Source organism: Nicrophorus vespilloides, unplaced genomic scaffold (genome assembly GCF_001412225.1).
Source record: "Nicrophorus vespilloides isolate i.1.1-1 unplaced genomic scaffold, Nicve_v1.0, whole genome shotgun sequence".
Taxonomy (NCBI): domain Eukaryota; kingdom Metazoa; phylum Arthropoda; class Insecta; order Coleoptera; family Silphidae; genus Nicrophorus; species Nicrophorus vespilloides.
In genome coordinates, this window is record NW_017100075.1 from 118,350 (window position 1) to 139,901 (window position 21,552).

Consider the following 21,552-nt stretch of genomic DNA (forward strand, 5'->3'; position numbering starts at 1 on the left):
CGTCCATTCATCAAGTCTCCACTTTAGCAACGCGGAAAGGCGTAATATAAATCCTATTTTTCGTTTTCCTACCATTAAACTTCCGTTAATCAGTTGTAATCACGACGAATAAAGGCGATGCCTATCGTGCTGATGAATGTGCGGGCATACTTTTTTTTTCTGTGTGAATGTGTGTGTGTGTGTTTTGTCCATACAAAAGGTGAATTTTGGGGAAGGGTTTGAAAGCATTACGAACGACACCCACGCACCCTTAAGGGAACAATAAATACACCGGTTTAAATGGGTTAAATCGTCCGAATCAGTAATTTGATCCTCGTTAATTGCAGGGCGAAGTGGTGACGTTCCATCGCCGGAACAAGCTGATCTTCATCGACCTGGACTCGCCCACAGTGAACAACTACGAAGTGAAGATTTTGAACGACTCGTTGGGACTCTTCGACGTCGTCCTCAGGTCTTTCGAGGACAGCAGAAATGATGAAGCGCAAACCGTCATTTACTGCGGTAAGGAGTGTCTTTCTACATGTTGTGAAAACCGCCCACGCTTGGATCTAATTAAGCTTATGTAATTTTCTCATGTTCTTTTTTTTCAGAATTAATTTTCGCCAAAACCATGCATGTCCCTCGTTTGCCGTACGAGGTCATCTTTCAACTGAATGACACAAACCTCCTTCCAGGATCTGGGAATAAAAGCCTGGTGAGTTCTGCCTCAAAAATATCGTAATTAAATGAGAATTAGCATCGATTTCCGAAAATCCATCTGCCACATATGAAATATTCAAATAAACCCACCCACATGAGATTTTTTGTCACCAACATCAAATATTTAATTACATTTAGATATAAAATTAATAATAAGTCATATCAACAACCTTTCAAACTATTATTATCATATCTTATTATAAACTAAAACTTTAATTATATTTTCTCTATAGTCAAATTCGAGTCAAGAAATATTTTTCTATGATTTGCAAAAACCAAGTTCATATAAAAACTCACTTAACAATTATTTTTATTATGTCTTATTATGAACTAAAACTTTATTTATTTCTATGTAGTTAAACTCAAGTTAAGTATTTCCCTATGCTTTTCAAAGACTCAATTCATTCAAAAACTCTTTTAATAATAAGTTATAGCAATAATCTTCAAAACTATTATTATCTCTTATTATGAACTAAAACTTTATTTATATTTTCTATATAATAAAACTCGATTCAAGGCATATTTTCCTATGATTTTTAAAGACGAAATCCATTCTAAAACTCCTTTAACAATAAGTTATAGCAGCAATATTCAAAACTATTATTATCTTTATTATGAACTAAAACTTTATTTATATTTTCTATATAATAAAATTCGATACAAGAAGTATTTTCGAATGATTTATAAAGACAAAATTCATTCAAAAACTCGTTTAGCAAGAAGCTATAGCAACAAATCTTGAAAACTATTATTATCTCTTTTTATGAACTAAAGCTTTTAGGTTTTCTATATAGTAAAACTCAATTTAAGAACTAGTCTTTCTATGATTTTTAAAAACTCAATTAATTCATAAATTCCTTTTAAAAATAAGTTGTAACAACAATTTTCAAAACTATTATTATCTTTTATAATAAACTAAAACTTTGTTTACATTGTCAATGTAGTAAAACTTTGATTCCTTTAATAACAAGTTATAGCAACAATTTTCAAATTTTCTTATTATGAACTTAATCTTTATTTATATTTTTTATATGGTAAAACTCGATTTAACGGATGGAGCACAGTGAAAAAAAGAGCAATTTGTTCTACTTGCTCAAAACAATAATTTAATGATAAATTTATTAAATAAGAAGTATTAATCTGTGTTTATTGTAAAAATTAATAATATGTTCTAGTTTTAAAATATTTTATAAACAGTATGAAAGTAATAAAATCAATGTATCTTTATAATAATAACTCACACCGATTTTTATGATTATGTTAAAATCAGATAGTCGAACCGAAATTAATTTCGTTCCGGTTTACGGTTACGTTCCAAAAAGAATTCGAGTATTCAAATAGACTTCATCGATTTCTCCTCTACATTGTTTGTGTAAATTGAAACCGAAATAAACCGTAATTAAAATTTTGGTTTCGGTTTTTCAATAGTTTCGATTTACGGTTTTCGGTTCGACTCTTTGGTTAAAATGTATCTAAAAATGATGAAAAATTTGTAAAATTAAGTAAATAATAAAATTTGTATATGATTATCAAAATAATTAGTTTTTATTACAAAAATTAATAATTAGTATCCTTCTACTAGTTAAAATTTTAAAAAGTATAATAGAAGTGTAAAATATCAAAATTAAGCCCAAATTTCATAAATTATTTATGTAACTTGAATGATTATACAATTTGCAAAATTTCTCTAATCAAGTTAATAATTTCAGTAATTATTTCGAGTTTGGAAAATTGGGTAAATAATAAAATCGCAATCATAATAATATTATCACTTCATAACATAAATTTGACGAATAATGAAAGTACGTTAGATTTGTAGAATATCCAATGTTATATTATTAAGCCCAATTTTCGTTCAATTATTTGTGTAAGGGCGAAAATGGTGAAAGATAATTGCCGAAAATAACTATAACCATAATAATATCCTTCGGTTGGTTTTGAGGGGTGGATGCACGGAAAGGGTGGCGCACCCTCCCCCCATTTAGCATCGAGTCTCGCCAATGGTGAGGATAAAGAAGACCGGATAATAAAGCGACCGAAAGAGATAGAGTTTTTCTTAAGGGCCGACACGTTCCGAGGCGAAATTTATGTTTGACGCAAATGATCAATACAGTGCAATATCGAAGGCAACTCTATTACCGAAATAGATACACGATAGACTATTAAACTAATTGAGTTTCTCTCTATACCTGGGCCAAAAGAGCAAACAGATCACAAGAAACGCGTCAGGGTTAAACAATAGACTTATAATTAAATATACGTTATAAAAATGTTAGTATCTAATTAATTGAATAATACTATCAACCCACAAGGTTGATGAAATAAACTTGTAATAGGTGACTAAGGAGAAAATAATAAAGACTGCACTGCTTGAAACCGGACTAAGAAATTTATTTCTGTATTTTAATATTGAAAATATTCATGATTAATAAGAATTTTTTTAAATTTATACTTTTGTAATTTGTAATTATTTAAGTAATTGAAATCAACATTATTAGCGTAATTAGTAATTTAGTTATATTTAAATAAAAAAGAACTTTATTTATTTGGTAACTATGGAGAAAACTGATGAAACCGAACTGATCGAAGCTAATCATCAATTTGACACTTTTCGGATCTCATAAATATCTGTAATTTCTAAGATTTATTAATAAAGAAAAAACAATATTTAATGAAAACAAAACTATTTTGTAGTGAGGTTCAGTCAATATCCCGGACTATAAGAAACCGCACTAATCGAGGACTTTCAAACCGCATAAAGGAAGAACAAACTTTTATGTATAAATTGAAAATTACAAATTATAATTTATAGAATTGATTGAAATAAACAGTATTGTCATAACTTTCAAAAGTATTTAACTGACAACTTAATAAAAACAATATTTCTGTTAAAATTATGGAGGAAATAAAAATAAAAATCTTGAAATTATCCATGAAAAATATCATTTCTTTCTTAAATTTCTTGTTTATTTTTTGTAATTATTAGTTGGTAACTATGGATAAAATAACAAAAATATATGAATAATGTGAATGATTTTTGTTTGTAATAATTTATATAATTGGTTGAAATAGGACAAATTAATAAAAAAAAACATAATGATAAATAATTATTTAATTATATAAATTTAATATATAAAAAACCTGACTAATCGAGGAGTTTCAAACCGCATAAATGAAGAAAAACATACTTTTATGTATAAATTGAAAATTACAATTTGAAAGAGAAAATAACAAAATAATTTATAGAATTAGTTGAAATAAACTGTATTATCATAACTTTCATTAGTATTTAGCTGACAACTTAATAGAAACAATACTTCTGATAATTGGAGGAAATAACAATGAAAATCTTGAAAATATCTATGATAAATTTCTTTCTTAAATTTTTATTTTTTTGTAATTATTTAATTGGTAACTATGGAGAAAATAAACAAAAATATATGAATAATGTGAATACGATTTTTGTTTGTAATAATTTATGTTGAAATAGGCACGAATTAATAAAAAAAAAACATAATTATAAATAATTATTTAATTATATAAATTCATAAATTATTATAAGAAACTTTGCACATTTTTTTTTAAATTTCATCATTACATTATTGAGAAATAAATAAGTCTTATCTTTAAGTAATGATTGTATTTGGAACGTTTCCATTCTTCGATTGTAATAAGTTTTAAGTGTTTGGAATCTGTAAATGTTAGAGCTTTTATACGTGGAGGAGTTTCATTAGAGCATTAGATAAGATGCGAGAGGCAAATCCGCCGTAAATTCCGTAACATCCAGGAGTTTATCTCAAGTACAGTTTTAAAATATTTACAACCTCTCCCCATTCCCAAAATGGTGAATTTCGTGAACTTTAATGTATTGCAACGTCGAATACCAAGAAAGTGTCCTCTGAGAAGTGCACATATTAACGTTAATATAAAATAAATACATGCTTTTTTCCGTAAAAAGAGATTTACTGTATATAAATATAGTTTTGATTCAATATAAAAGTTTCAAAAATTGTTGCTAAACTTTTATTAAAAGTAAAATTTGATTGAATTGAGTTTACAGAAATCATGTACTTCCTAAATAGAGACACGATCAATATTATGTATGCATTAACAGTATTAATCTTCATACACCAAAATATAAATTTGTGGTAAACATATCGATTAATCCAAAGTCTATTGAAATTCATGCGTGGATTAATGTTATTTATTGAAATTGCAGGTCACAATTCCAATACATCTGCTGCATTCCACGAATTCCACCGACGAGTATCCCCATTCCCTTGGTCACATCACGCTTCCGTTAAAGGCGCTCACGCTTTACCGAAAGCAAATCATTTCCGTTTTCAGGTACAAAAAAAAAACACGAGAATATTCATCATTTATTACATATTTTTTTGTTGCTTTTTTCGTGATTATGTGCAGATCGGCTGGGCCCTTCGCGAGGATCGTTCAGCCCAGAGTCGGGTCGATAAAGGAAATTGAAAGATTCGTCCTATCGGACAACAGCACACACAACAAGACGTTCAACGTCACCCCCAAAGAGGGAATCCTCTACGTCCAGGACATTAGCTTATTGAGGAAGTCCCCCGCCGAAGTTAGGTAAAAGGAAATCCGATCAAATCTACCTTTTTCACTTATAATTATTTTTATTTTCGAATAAACAATCAATCAATCAAGTTGACACTTTTCTGATATCATAAATATGCTTAATTTCTAAGATTTGTTAATAAATACGAAAAAATATTATAGCAATACTTTGTGCAATGCCAATATCTAGGACTATGATAAACCGTACTAATCGAGAACTTTCAAACTGCATAAACGAAGAAAAACGAACTTTTATGTATAAATTAAAAATTATTTGAAACCGGATTGATCGAAGCTAATTATCAATTTGACGCTTTTTGCATCTCTTAAATATCCTTAATTTCTATGATTTATTAATAAATAAGAAACAATATTTAATGAAAATAAAACTATTTCATAGTGCAAATATTCCGGACTATAAGAAACCGGACTAATCGAGGACTTTCAAACAGCACAAAGGAAGAAAAAGAACTTTTATGTATAAATTGAAAATTATTTGAAAATTTGAAACCCAACTGATCGAAGCAAATCATAAATTTGATGTTTTTCGGATCTCATAAATATCCTTAATTTCTAAGATTTGTTAATAAGAAACAATATTTAATGAAAATAAAATTATTCCATAGTGCCAATATCCCGGACTATAACAAACCGGACTAATCGAGTACTTTCAAACCGCATAAAGGAAGAAAAACAAACTTTTATGTATAAAATGAAAATCATTTGAAACCGCACTAAACGAAGCAAATTATCAATTTGACGCTTTTCCTATCTCATAAATATCTTTCATTTCTAAGATTTATTAATAAAGAAAAAACAATATTTAATGAAAATAAAACTATTGCATAGCGAGGTTCAGCCAATATCCCGGACTATAAGAAACCGGACTACTCGAGGACTTTCAAACAGCACAAAGGAAGAAAAACGAACTCATATGTATAAATTGAAAATTATTTAAAAATTTGAAACCGAACTGATCTAAGCAAATCATAAATTTGACGTTTTTCGGATCTCATAAATATCCTTAATTTCTAAGATTTGTTAATTCTTATTTATTTAATGAAAATAAAATTATTTCATAGTGCGGTTTAGCCAATATCCCGGTCTATAAGAAACCGGACTAATCGAGGACTTTCAAACCGCATAAAGAAAGAAAACAAACTTTTATGTATAAATTGAAAATTATTTGAAACCGCACTAATCGAAGCAAATTATCAATTTGACGAAATATCCTTATTTTCTAAGCAATACTTTACATAGTGCGGGTAATCTGTTTTTAGAAACCGGACTAATCGAGGACTTGAAAACCTTATTAAAATAAAGATACATAAAAAGAGGTTTGATTACATAAAAGGGAAAGAAAATATCATTTGTATAGTAATTATTATATATAGAATTTGTATGTATCAATCCGGACTAATCGAAGCATCATTACATGAGATAATGCAGCAATTAATTTAATTTTAAAAAATCAATCAATTTTCATGAATCTTTTTTAAAGTACAAATATTGTTATTTCTTGTAGGATCAATGTGAAATGGTTCTTCTTGAACGGTACTATGGATTGGGATGAGCTGATCATCAATATCATCGAAGAACCGTCATCGGCCTGTTACAACATCAGCGTTGGAGTGAAATTGTGGCCCCATTGCGCCGATATACAGAATCCCGATGATTGTTACGAAACTTGCGGGATTTCGACGGGTGGAGCAGTCAGCGTTGAACACATGTAAGTCAATATTATTTATTTTCTTAAACATCATCAGCGTTAACTTTCCAAGTAAATCAATTTCAAATAAATTAAATGATAACAAGTACACTTGTATTCAAGGATTACCTGCAAATACATCTTTATACCAATTACTTAAATTTCTAAACTAATTGCCAAGAAAATTGCCTTCAACAAATATTACTTGTGCTAATAACATTGAAATTCTTATTATAATAACTTTTCGAGTTACATTAGTTTTTGTCTATTTTTGTCTAAAAAATTATATGAATTTCGACTTACGACACTCAGAACGTCGTAAGTTGAAAAACTACTATACTTTATATACAAATCTTATAAAAAAAACATTTTGTATAACAAAAAGACATTTTGTGTTTGCTAAATTATTCAATATCATTAACAAAATATGAAAATATTTAAGCATTAATTTATTACTTTTTTTATATCAAATTTACAGCTAACAAATTTACTTAATGTCCTTTTTGTGATAGATCGTAAAGAAAATACATAAATCCGTTATTAATTTATTAAAATGTGTTTTTTTCTATAATAATTAACGGATTTATTAAAAAAAACGTATGTTTCATTTCATTAATATAAAAGTAACGAAAATGTCAAGAAGCAATTAAATAATATGTTTACAAATAACGTATTTATTCTTATACAGATGTGCTCCAAAATATGGCCTTGATAATGTAATAAATAAACGAAATGTGTATCAAATTAATGTAATTTCTTTCTACGATAATTGATATTAATTACATTACAAGTAATACTTCATTTGTCTTCATTAGGGTAATAATTATACTAACCCGAAATATCTATAATTTGTTTGTTTGTAAATTGTATTTAATTCTAACAAACCAAATATTTGTCCACCAAATTTTCTTGAAATAAAAAATACTTATTACTAATATAGATGTAAATATTAATACAAAACCTTTAATAATTAAAGTGAGCTTTATTATATACATGAATTTAATTTATAACTCATAAAATTTATAAGTATTTTTTCTATATCATTATTAAACCTTTAAAACTTACGAATTTTCAATCCAAAGTACGCGCTACTTGTCAAGTAAATGTACATAACCACTTGAACATATTTTATCCTGCCCAATGTCTACAATTTGTAGGTTGGCTGCTGTCTTGTAGGTTAACTTTAGTAGTATATTGATACTCTGCGATTCCACTTGTCTGTGTATCTGCTGCTATCCTTAACACTGTCATTGTCCATCGACTTGGCTGAAGGTCCATATGCTAAACCTCATTCATTTCACTGTCCTATTGCTGCAAAGGGCCTGGTTTGACCAGGATTCGAACCGGCGCCCACGAAATCGTGGATAGGTTAAGTCAACCATTCGGCTATTAGTCGCCCTAAATAGAACAGAATTATCTCCCAAATTGTTATAATTCTAAAGTAACTACGAATTAAATTTACTCATAAAACTTACAATTTTTTTATCGTTCAACATGCGTATGATATATTGGATTTTGCAATTTCCAGTTTAAAATCGAGTTCAATTTTATTTTGTATTTTTTTTTTGTCGACTACATTCTTCCGTCCATAGGAAATTGCCGTCCGTTATGTAAGTGATATTCGAGCAAATATTGTCGCACGCTCGTATATATTTTTTTACAACCGTTTACATCGTCGCAATATTTAATTATGAGTTCGTACTGAGTAAATATAAATTTGCAAATATTGTGTGAAATACAAGAGAAAAATATTAATTAATGAAATGATAATAATTACTATGAATGAAGAGATCTATGGTCAATAACCTTTTAGCAATATTTTGTAAAAATTGCTTAGATAAATTCTTGTCCAGTTCCACGTAACATTCATATTTTCCTATATGGATTCTAAAATTTCAAACTTCAAAAAACGGACTATAGTAGTGAATACGGACTAAACGAAACCGTACTATTTATGTTTCTCAATTAACTGTTTAAACCCGGACTATAGCAGAAAAGAATGCGGACTAACCGAAGCTGGACTATGCGAGGTATTGCTTTATGTTGTTTACTTTTAGATACTATTTATATTTTCGTTGCACAATTAGAACTTAGTTTGTTTTGAAATTTTTAAACCCGGATTATAGCAAAAAATAATGCGGACTAATCGAAGCTGTACTATGCGAGGTATTACTATATATTGTTTATTTTTAGATACTTTTTATATTTATGTTGCTCAATTAAGTCTTAGTTTGCTTTGAAATGTTTACACTCGGACTATAGTAGGAGTCAATTGAAGCCGTGCTATATGAGGTATTGTTGTATTTTGTTTACGTTTAGATACTATTTATGTTTCTCAATTAAATCTTAGATTGCTATGAACTATTTAAACCCGATCTATAGCAGAAAAGAATGCGGACTAATCGAAATCGTACTAAGCGAGGTATTGTTGTATTTTGTTTACGTTTAGATACTATTTATGTTTCTCAATTAAAACTTATATTGCTTTGTATTATTAAATCCCGGACTATAGCAGAAAAGAATGCGGACTAATCGAAGCCGAACTATACGAGATATTTATCTTTTTAATGTTACTTAATTAAAACATACCTTGCTTTGAAATTTTAAAACCTGGACTATACTTGGAGTGAATGCAGACTAATCGAAGTCGTACTATGTGAGGTATAGCTGTATTCTGTTTACGTTTAGATACTTTTTAAATTTCTCAATTAATACTTACAATGCTTTGAACTGTTTAAACCCAAACTATAGTAGGAGTCAATGCGGACTAATTGAAGCCGCACTATATGAGGTATTGCTGTAATCTGTTTGCGTTTAGCTACTATTTATGTTTCCCAATTAAAACCAAGATTGCTTTCAACTGTTTAAACCCGCACTATAACAGAAAAAAATACTGACTAATCGAAGCCGTACTATGCGAGGTATTGCTGTATTATTTTTACGTTTAGATGTATGTTTCTCAATCAAAACTTAGATTGTTTTGAACTGATTAAACCTGGACTATAGTAGGAGTCAATTCGGACTAATCGAAGCCGTACTATGCGAGGTATTGCTTTATATTATTTTCGTTTAGATTCTTTTTATAGTTATGTTGCTCAATTAAAACTTAGTTTACTTTGACATTTTTAAACCCGGACTATATTAGGACTGAATGCGGACTAATCGAAGCTGTACTATTGTTGTATTCTGTTTACGTTTAGATACTATTTATGTTTCTCAATTAAAACATATATTGCTTTGTACTGTTTAATCCCGGATTTTAGCTGAAAATAATGCGGACTAATCGAAGTTGTACTAAGCGAGGTATTGTTGTATATTGTTTACGTTTAGATACCTATTTGTGTTTCTCAGTTAAAACTTATATTGCTATGAACTATTTTAACCCGGACTATAGCAGAAAATAATGCGGACTAATCGAAGCCGAACTATACGAGATATTTCTGTATATTGTTTACTTTTAGAAAAAATATATATATTTTTAATATTACTCAATTAAAACATACCTTGTTTTGATATTTTCAAACCTGGACTATACTAGAAGTGAATGCAGACTAATCGAAGTCGTACTATGTGAGGTATTGCTGTATTCTGTTTACGTTTAAATTTATGTTTTTCAATCAAAACCTAGATTGTTTTGAACTGATTAAACCTGGACTATAGTAGGAGTCAATTTGGACTAATCGAAGCCGTACTATGCGAGGTATTACTTTATATTATTTTCGTTTAGATTCATTTTATAGTTATGTTGGGAATTGCTGTTTTTTGTTTACTTTTAGATACTTTTTATATTTATATTGCTGAATTAAAACTTAGTTTGCTTTTAAATTTTTAAACCCGGACTATAGTGAGAATTAATGCGGACTAATTGAAGCTCCGTAGGTGTAAATTTTGGTTTAAAGCAAAATGTATATGTTATTGAAACCAAAAACGCATACCATAATAGTAAACAAAATAAACATAAATATTTAGTGTGCATGAATATAAACGAGACTCAATTTCTCCATTGCATTTCCACATGGAACGAACACTAAAAGTATATGCTTTACTAGCAATATTCCAGTGTCACGACCAGTTGCATTCGCAGTTGTTTATCATCCGTACGTGAATGCATTTTCTCTACCATCCGTTTCGAAATGCACTAGAGGCGAAATTTACTTTTCTGCATGGTACGAATACAACAACTTCGACCGCCAAAAACAAGCGAGAATTTATTACGTAAGCGCTTACTGCAGTCCACCCCTCCCACAAAATGACCGAACACTAAATTGTTTAAATTGCGCACTTCGAACGACGGCCGTGGATTAAACGTTAGAATTATTAACGAACTTAAAATGGGAATAGGTCTATTTGCATTCGTGATTTATTGAAATAATTGGTAATGGAATACTGCGAATTTGTAATAATCAAACTTATTATTACAATTGTCAAATCAAAGAATTATTTCATTTTTGCATATTTTTTTGGTGAATGCGCCAGATACATATACATAAGAAAATATAAGTAAATTGTATACTTCAGTAAACGAATAATGAAGAAAACTTATTGAAAGTTTGTAGTAATTAAGTTATTAGATTAATTAATATATAAAATATAACAAAATCGTTTATTTTAGTAAATTTTCTTATATTTTAATAATGAATGCTTTAAGAATCGTTACAAGTTTTCTTCAAATGTTATAATTAACTTATAATTGACATAAAAAGTTAATTGAATAAATTTAAATTTTTGTTTAAAAAATGGTAAATGTTTTTTTATAGAATCTGTACAAAATGACTTAAAATATAATAATTAAGTTATTATAATTGATACTTCCTAATAATCCATTTTCCATTTAGTATATTATTTTATAACTATTTTTTTGAGGGGAATCTGTTCAAAATAGCCCAAAATATAGTAATTAAGTTATAAGGTTATAAGTTATAAGGCAAATGTAGATATAAGATATTAATTTGTCGAAGGATGAGTTGACAAAATTGACACATTAAAATATAACAAAATCGTTACAAGTTTTCTTAAAATGTAACAATTAACTTATAATTGACCTAAAAAGTTAATTGAATGAATTTATTTTTTGATTAAATAGAAGAAAGATGCGCCACGTAAATGGACATAATTGAATATTACAAGATTGTATTCTTTATTATGAAAATTTAAACACTTTATATTTTTTGTATAGAATCTATACAAATTTACCTCAAATATTATAATTAAGGTATATTAGGTCAATGATCAATTGCAGAAATTACATTTTTTGTATATATTTTTTTGGTTGATGAATAGAATATAACAAAATCATATATGTTTTAGTAAATTATCTTGAGAGTATGTAAACATTTTTTTTTTTTGTAGAAACTATAATAATTAAGTTATTAGGTCAATTATCAAATGAAGCAATTACATTTTTTGTATATTTTTGTTGTATGCGAGCGAGCCGCATGCGGCTCTTTGAAGAATTATTTGTGGATCTCGATAAATGTACCCGAGTTCCCTTACTCATTCCCCCCCTACTCATCGAAAACTGAGCGAATATTGACGGAATTCTAATATAGATTTCAAGACTTGAAATATTTTAAATCGTCTCTTTGATTTTTTTCTGAATCGATTTGAAATTGACATAATTCAAGGTGAGTTTTCCATTTCCAATATAATTATGACCCAAAAAGCATCTGGAGAATTAGAATTAACAGAGATGCAAGAAGATCAAGCTCTACAATTAAAATATAAGTCGACGTCGATTACTGAGTTTTGGAAATTTGTACCAGAATCGAAGTATCCTGAATTAAAAAAGGCCAGCAGCATGTCAAAAAAATACTGAGAAGTGCTGTCACCAATTATTCACCAAATTTTAAAGAATTATCAAGAGAAGTAAAATTTGTATACCTTTTCTTGCAATTTCAAATTTTGAAAAATGACTCGGACTATCCAGAAGCTTGGCCATCAATGCTATATAACAAAATCGTATACTTTAGTAAACATTGAATGTTTTTTTATAGAATTTTTACAAATTTACCTGAAATATAATAATTAAGTTATTAGGTTAATTATCAAATGAAGAAATTACATTAGTTCTGTATAATTACTTGGTGGATGAATAGAATATAACTAAATTGTATACTTTAGTAAATTATGTTATGAGTATTTCAATATTTAATGTTTTTTTTATAGAATCTATACAAATTGACCTGAAATATTATAATTAAAGTATATTAGGATAATAGATGAAATTACATTTTTTATATATATATATTTTGGTGAATGCGCCAGGTAATTGGAAATAATAAAACATAGCAAAATCATTCACTTCACTAGATTAATTTACAAGTATTTGAAGATAAATGCTAAGAATCATTACAAATTTGCCTTAAATGTCAATCATCAAAGGAAGACAATATATTTTTCTTATTTTTTGTGGATGCGCCGGATACATGGGAATAATAGAAAATAACAAATTCCCAAAATCCCAAGAGGATGATGCAGACATGCAAGGTTTATAAAATATCTTGAATTATTCTATAGGGATAAATATTAATCTAACGAACATGACTTTCTCGCAATATTGGCCCTAAGGGCAACAAACACAAGTCAACTAATATAAAATTTGTAAATAAAATATAAATAACAGAAGGAATTCAATAATTTCAAATATTATAATAGGCACATAGGAAAGCTCATAATTTCATCTTTAATTTACTTCTTTAGCTAGATAGTTAGCATCCACAGTTATCGAGTAATTAAGTAAAATGCGAATACTTGAAAAAAAGTAGTAAAATCGTCATAATCGTCATTAATTAATATTACGTAACTGTTATTATATCAAAAGATGTGAAATTTAAGACTCTTTCTGTTACAATTATAAAATTTCTAATAAACTTTTATAGTTTACTGAAAAATTAAAAATGGTTGTAAAATTTTATAAACAAATTATTATTCAAAATTTAAATAATATTAAAAATAGAACTTTTTTAATCTATTATAGTATTTCTCGATAATTAAATACATGTAGTTACAAAATCGTTTACAGAAATAAAGGAACTCAAGGTGTATTTTTTATAGTTTTGTTCTTTGAACCGTGACTTTTATTTTCCGTAAAAACCTCACAGCGGAATTGATTTGTGCAAGTTCAGAGAACTTCTTCCATTTTGATTATTTAACAACAGAGACGCAAAGTTATTTCCTTAAATGGCTTTCACGCCCAGCGGACCGAACGTCTGTCCTCCTTTTATTTACCTCCCTCCCTCTCTTTCTTGTTTCCGTTTCCGGCTTCGCACACCGTCCGGAAATACCCAGAGACACGACCTTTTTCAACTCTCCCTTTAATCGCTTTCAAATTCCCAAAACGCTTTTGCAAAACCAATATTTTATTTATTTTAATTAACACAAGTTATGTTTTTCTTTGTTTTCACAACTTTAACCAACCTTTACATTATATGGATTGAGATGTTCTCTTTTTTTTTATTATTACGTTTGGTCATTATTCACCTCAGTTTCCTTTTCTTGTCATCGTAAAATGAAGGGAAAAACGTAATAAAAGTTATTGCAGGGACGATTTCGTGAGGGTTTTATTAAATTAGTTCACCGATGTTTGCTCCTCTCTTGGCTCCAAACGTTTGGAGACAAGAAGATGTATCAGGTCATGTCTCAAAATCCTTAAGGGAAATGAGGTAAAATCAACGGAGCTAAAAGGGTTTTTCTCTGAAAACTACACAATTTTCCGGCTATCCAAACATTGCAATTCTATTACTTCATTTAAAAAATACAGAAACATCTTTCAAAATCTCTACATAATTTAATATCAAGATAATTTTCTTCGTATCTAAATATTGATTTATTGAAATATATGGGTTGAAATTACAAGTAAAAACTGCCTAATTTTACGAACTAAATAAACTAATTTTTGCTCAATTTTCCAATTTTAATGCAATATTAATTAAAATTGTTTTATCAAATACGTTGGAATCCCAAGTAAAAAGAAAAACATCCAGATTTTCCGAATGTTTTCCATCCAGTTTGCAAAATTGTTGTAATTCCACGAAGCGAAACTTTCGTGGAAATTCTCTCATCCCGCACCTCTTCGAAAAAATTATCACACCTGTTTACCTGCGAACATTATGAAGTTTCAACATGGAAATTTAACGGGGAGGAAAGATGAAGAGTCTCTTAATTACTCCATGTTGCTGTAATTAAGAGTATATAAATAAAATTTTAGTTCAGCAAACAATACACAAAAATTATATCCAAAATGTTCTTTTCTTATTAGTTTTACACATAATAATAAACAAAATTTGTTGTATAATAACATACAAAGATCTATTGTCTACACATAATTTAATGGTAATGAATAATCAGTTTGATTGAAATAAAATTTTAATGCGACAATAAAAAAAACGCACAGATTTCAGTTTAACTGCAAAACTTCTAATTTTATGTTTGACAGGTTTGTTTTTATTACAAAATCGATCGGGCAAATATTACTTCACTCTCATTTGCAAATTCCATGATTTATAACAGTTTGACTTTGAACAAGATTCGATTATATAATATTACTTTTTTATTATCGTTTTTAATTCATAATTTACATGAAAATCCCTTTTTAATGTTCGACTTTAATATTTATTTCGTGGTGAATATTTAACGTCTATGCAGAGTACAGAATAAAGTTTTATATCGGAATTTCATTTTAATTAATTTATCAAATATTTGTATACGAAAAAACTAAGTTTTTCATTTAAAATAATAGCAGACTTTAATATTTATTTCGCTGTGAATATTCAACACCGCTGAAATTAATGCAGAATATTGAATGAAGTTTTACATCGAAATTTCCTATTATTTTCATCTGATATAAAATTTTATATCGCAATTTCATATTAATTCATATATCATTTTTTTTACAACTAAAGACTATTTTTATGTCTGAGTTAATTGTTAGCATTTATATTTTACTTGGAAATTGCTATATAATACTTTTATTCTCGATTTTAGTTTTTCATTTATTTATGAAAGTTTTTCATTCAAAACATTAAAGTTTTATGCCATATTTTTATAATTTTTAGAAGTGAATAAGTGCAAAATGTGCTAATAACCTAACTACTATGGACAAAAGAAAAAAAATCACTAGTACTACCTATGGGTCAAAATGACCCGTTTATTAAATATTCCAAAAATAGAAAAAATTATTGATTTTTACAATAAATACAGATTAATTCTTACCATTTAATGAATTTAACATCATTTTCATGATTTTATTGCTCAATACAGTCTGGACAATCTTTTTCTAAGGAAGTAAAACAAATCTTGTCTCTTGCATTTGTCACAAAACGTTGTTGTTTTCTTGAATTAAAAAAATACTATTTCTTCTCGATTAGGTCACTCTGACCCAACCATAGTACTTACGAGTAAAAACTTTAAATCTCAATATGTTATTGCTCAATACAGTCTGGAAAATCTTATTCTAAGTAAGTAGAACAAGTTTTGTCTCTTGCAATTGTCACAAAACGTTGTTGTTTTCTTGAATAAAAAAAACACTATTTCTTCTCGATTAGGTCACTCTGACCCAACCATAGTACTTACGAGTAAAAACTTTAAATCTCAATATGTTATTAATCAATACAGTCTGGACAATCTTATTCTAAGCAAGTAGAACAAGTTTTGTCTCTTGCATTTGTCACAAACGGTTGTTGTTTTCTTGTCGCTCTTGCTTGAATAAAAAAAACACTCTTTCTATTTGATTAGGTCACTCTGACCCATCCATAGTACTTACGAGTTAAAACTTGAAATCTCAATATGTTATTGCTCAATACAGTCTGAACAATCTTTTTCTAAGCAAGTAGAACAAGTTTTGTCTCTTGCATTTGTCACAAAACGTTGTTGTTTTCTTGAATAAAAAAAACACTCTTTCTTCTCGATTAGGTCATTCTGACCCATCCATAGTACTTACGAGTAAAAATTTTAAATCTCAATATGTTATTAATCAATACAGTCAGGACAATCTTATTCTAAGCAAGTAGAACAAGTTTTGTCTCTTGCATTTGTCACAAAACGTTTTTGTTTTCTTGAATTAAAAATAAACACTATTTCTTTTCGATTAGATCACTCTGACCTATCCATAGTACTTACGAGTTAAAACTTTAAATCTCAATATGTTATTGCTCAATACAGTCTGGACAATCTTTTTCTTAGCAAGTAAAACAAGTTTTGATTCTTGCATTTGTCACAAAACGTTTTTGTTTTCTTGAATAAAAAAAACACTCTTTCTTTACGATTAGGTCACTCTGACCCATCCATAGTACTTACGAGTTAAAACTTTAAATTTCAATATGTTATTGCTCAATACAGTCTGGACAATCTTTTTCTAAGCAAGTAGAACAAGTTTTGTCTCTTGCATTTGTCACAAAACGTTCTTGTTTTCTTGAATAAAAAAAAACACTCTTTCTTCTCGATTAGGTCACTCTGACCCATCCATAGTGCTTACGATTTAAAACTTTAAATCTCAATATGTTATTGCTCAATACAGTCTGAACAATCTTTTTCTAAGCAAGTAGAACAAGTTTTGTCTCTTGCATTTGTCGCAAAATGTTGTTGTTTTCTTGAATTAAAAAAAAACACTATTTCTTTTCGATTAGGTCATTCTGACCCATCCATAGTACTTAGGAGTTAAAACTTTGAATCTCAATATGTTATCAATTTGTTTATCAACATTTTATTTTGTCCTAATATATTTTACAGATATATTTTTTTTTGGAAAATTTCTATAATTAATTAAAAAGTTGCGACATTATTAGTGTATTTTGCGAAATGGCATCAAAAGCCGCAACCTGGAATACGTAGAGAACAAACGAACATTTATTAAAATACAAATTAATTAATTAAGTTTCCGTGCTGCAATCAGACAACAGATATAACAATAATATTTTCCAAAACAGGAAACACATTGTGTAATTGCAAACCCACAGTTCTGACAATGATAAATACACGTTGATACAAATGTTAGTTGTGCATTTGCTTGAATATAAACTCTATAGTTTATGTATTCATTTATTAACAAATACTAATTTCTTATGGTTTTTATCTATACAGTTTTATGTAATTTTATACTTGTAGCAATAATTTTATACATACAAAAAATAAATATATTATAAAGACTAAAAAGAGACTTATATGAATATTTTTATAACTTATTGTGTAGTTTTGAAACAGATTTTACTTTGACTTTTGTGAATTTTCTGAAAGTTTTCTTTGTTAAAATAAATGTATTGTATTGCGGTTAAATTTTTGATTAGCTTCAAGAAGAAAGATGCTTGCGTGTTAAAGTAAAATTTATAGACGGTGTAAAATGAGTGTTTTCTGTGGTCGAGGAAATTCGATTAATAAACCATGAACTGAAGGAAATTGTAATAAGAAATTGTTTTGTTTCATTTATTATTATTATTTTTTTTTCAGAAAAAAAGGTGAAAAGTGGCGCAGATGTATGTGGCGCGGTGACCGGAAACCGGAACTGCGTCATTCCACGAAACTGTACTCCACGTGCACACCAGACTCAGAAACTTGTCCGGACGGAGTCTGTGACTCTTTGGAGAGATTGAACCGTCTGATTTGTCCACAAGATTGTTCCGGTTAGTCCTGAATTAATTGATGAATTCTATTGTTTGATTGTTTGATTGATTTAGAGCACATCCAATTTCCGACTATGAAGAACGACGAGACTGGGCGAGGTATAAAAACAGCGCGTGGCGTTTGCATTTGCGACAATACGTCGAGTTGCGTGTGCGAGTTGAAAGTTAAGGCGAGGAAGGACAATAAGAAGAATTCGAAGAAGACTGAGTCGACGGTGAACTTCTTGAACATCACTTTGGCGCCGATCAGTTCGGCTGCTCCCAATTTGAGTAGACATAGAGGTGAGCTTTATATACACTCTTGTAAATTCTTTAAAATATTTTTGTGGTTTTGTAACTTTGAGGTCTCGAGAAAGCGGCTTGCGGTAAGAGTTGTCTGCTGGGTATATTAGCCGGAGGATTATTTCTGTTGGGAGCTATAGCTACGATCGTGATCTGCTGGCGTTTCGATAGAGTTCACAAAGTCAGAGGAAAGTTCACCGAGGAGAACGCCGATCTGTCTGCTCCTCTTTCCGATTACGTTGATAGAGGTATCCTGCCTGAAAATACTTTGTCCTTGAACTTTGACATGACCACGTCGCTCACTCAGCAGCAAGGCCAGATGAAAATGCAGGTGATTTACTCGTTTCTTTAATTTCGCCCAAAGAAAAAGTTATCTTTCCACTGCTAATTGGGTCTGATAATTAAGTGGGTCGTTAGTTTGCGTCTTGTAAGCTGAGTTTTGCGTTGCAGCCGGATCCTAAGTGGGAATTTCCACGGAGCCAACTAATCATCGAGCAGACTCTAGGCGAAGGGGAGTTCGGTAGGGTGCTTAGGGCGAAGGCCAAAGACATCAGCGGACAATTAGGCACGTAATGAAAAACAAAATCTTCAGTATTTGTAGACCGCGAAACTAAATCTGCAATTAATTTGTACAACAGGATACTCGATCGTCGCCGTTAAGACACTGAAAGAGGACGCCCGAGAGGCAGAACTTTCTGATTTATTGTCAGAGTACCAACTTCTTAAAGAAGTCTCACATCCAAACATCATCAAGCTGCTCGGCGTTTCGACTGTACCCGGAGGTCCGGTCTATTTGATCATCGAATTCGCGCAGTACGGTTCTCTGAGGTACGAAGATCCTTCTCCGGTCTGTAATTCAATCCTTGAACTAACACGCTCAACTTTTGCAGGAGCTACCTGAGGCGAAGCAGGCACGTTAAATCCGAAAGCCAATTACCGACGTCGGCTAGATTGGATGGGGCCAAAAGACACGAGAATTACGACGAGCCGAAAGAGTGCAAAGTTACACCGAAGGATATACTCTCATTCGCATGGCAAATCTCTAATGGAATGGCTTATCTCAGCGATGTTAAGGTAACAACACACACTTTTCAAACTTACTTTTCAACACTCTTATATATCTTGAACGAAACCTAATCATCAATATTTATGATTACATCATTTTATTACTCCAATCTGACAATAGATGAATAAATAGCATGATCTAATTGGAATGATCATAGATTTATCTTTACTTTACATATTGAATGATCTAATTAACTTTCGAGATTTTTGAACTTTCTACTTTTGGTTCACTAGAAAATTCCTTGAAAAGTTTCCTATGTTTAGACTTTTATTATACTGTGTTCTTTCAGCTCGTCCATAGGGATTTGGCCGCTCGCAACGTCCTCCTCACCTCCGACAAGATCTGCAAAATCTCCGACTTCGGATTAACCAGAGACATCTACGAGGACGACACTTACTTCAAGCGGAGCAAGGGCCGAGGTATATTAATAAATTTTAAAAGTAAAGCTTCTGAAGAAACCGCATCTAAATGCGAGAATAATAGCTTCTCTCTGAATATAATTAATAGCCTTTTGTTGCGAGCTGTTACAACAGAAGAAAAAAAACTTCACGCGAAACTAAAAGCAATCTATTATCGCCGCGTTTAAAACTTCTCTTTCTTCGCCCGATGAATATATGCGAAACGAATTAATCCTGATCCTATTTCTATTGCAGTTCCAGTGAAATGGATGGCACCGGAATCGCTTTCGGATCATTTATATACCACCAAATCGGACGTCTGGAGCTTCGGCATTGTGATATGGGAATTGATCACTTTAGGAGCCACACCGTATCCAGGCATACAAGTCCAGAACCTCTTTCACCTGCTAAAATCCGGGTATCGAATGGAACGACCGGAAAACTGCTCACCAACTCTGTAAATACCATTTGAATAATATTGTTCAATCAATAAATTGATTAAAACATCTTTAATTTGTAGTTATAAGATAATGACAAGCTGCTGGGATATCGATCCGGATCATCGGCCAAGCTTCCAGCAGCTCTCGCAAAAATGGGAAGAGATGCTGGGAGATCAAATGGAGTATTTAGATTTAACACCGAACGCTATCCACAATAGAAGCTACTTTTGCACTATCGAAGCTCAAGGTAAATGTAGTTAAATTTAACGTGGTTGTTAAACGCAATATAACTAAAATTACGTTTCAAGATGAGAACGATAATCAGAACATCATCGTCAAAGAGGAGCTCTTCGAGGAGAACTTGGAGAGCAACCAGGAGCCGGAGAAGTGCGGGGATTCCAGTAAGCTGTTGGATGAGCCTAAGTTGAATAATAACGGCACGAATCAGCTGAGCCCCGCGAAGGATTTGACTCAAGGATACGAGACTCCGGTGAAGCTTATGACGAAGAGGGCGCAAACACCGACTAACGAGAATCCTCAATATTACACGAACATGGATCTTGGAAAGACGAGCAGCAGCAGCAGTTACTGAAAGGACGGCTTTCTAATATACAAAAAAAAAATATTTAAATTGCTTTCCATTTTGTACATACCTAATTATTATCTAGCGAATGAGAAGACTCTTATCAATGCCGTTTCACGTCCGCCCTCGGATTTTCACTGGCAGAAACGATTCCAGTTTGTTTGTTTTTTCTCCTAG

General features: G+C 30.2%; 1 protein-coding gene across 1 annotated transcript in view; it reads left to right on the plus strand.

The window, feature by feature from the left end:
- Nucleotides 1-21,397, plus strand: part of LOC108566823 (proto-oncogene tyrosine-protein kinase receptor Ret) — a 62,027-nt gene extending 40,630 nt beyond the window's left edge. Inside the window, exons 5-19 of the mRNA XM_017926890.1 lie at nt 327-501; nt 591-694; nt 4,919-5,046; nt 5,122-5,298; nt 6,812-7,015; nt 18,434-18,606; nt 18,661-18,888; nt 18,951-19,219; nt 19,339-19,453; nt 19,527-19,716; nt 19,779-19,962; nt 20,244-20,373; nt 20,608-20,809; nt 20,873-21,039; nt 21,101-21,397. Coding sequence (XP_017782379.1) covers nt 327-501; nt 591-694; nt 4,919-5,046; nt 5,122-5,298; nt 6,812-7,015; nt 18,434-18,606; nt 18,661-18,888; nt 18,951-19,219; nt 19,339-19,453; nt 19,527-19,716; nt 19,779-19,962; nt 20,244-20,373; nt 20,608-20,809; nt 20,873-21,039; nt 21,101-21,384 — 2,730 coding nt within the window. The 3' untranslated portion in view covers nt 21,385-21,397. The remainder of the gene's footprint in view (nt 1-326; nt 502-590; nt 695-4,918; nt 5,047-5,121; nt 5,299-6,811; nt 7,016-18,433; nt 18,607-18,660; nt 18,889-18,950; nt 19,220-19,338; nt 19,454-19,526; nt 19,717-19,778; nt 19,963-20,243; nt 20,374-20,607; nt 20,810-20,872; nt 21,040-21,100) is intronic.
- The last annotated feature ends 155 nt before the right edge of the window (nt 21,398-21,552 follow it).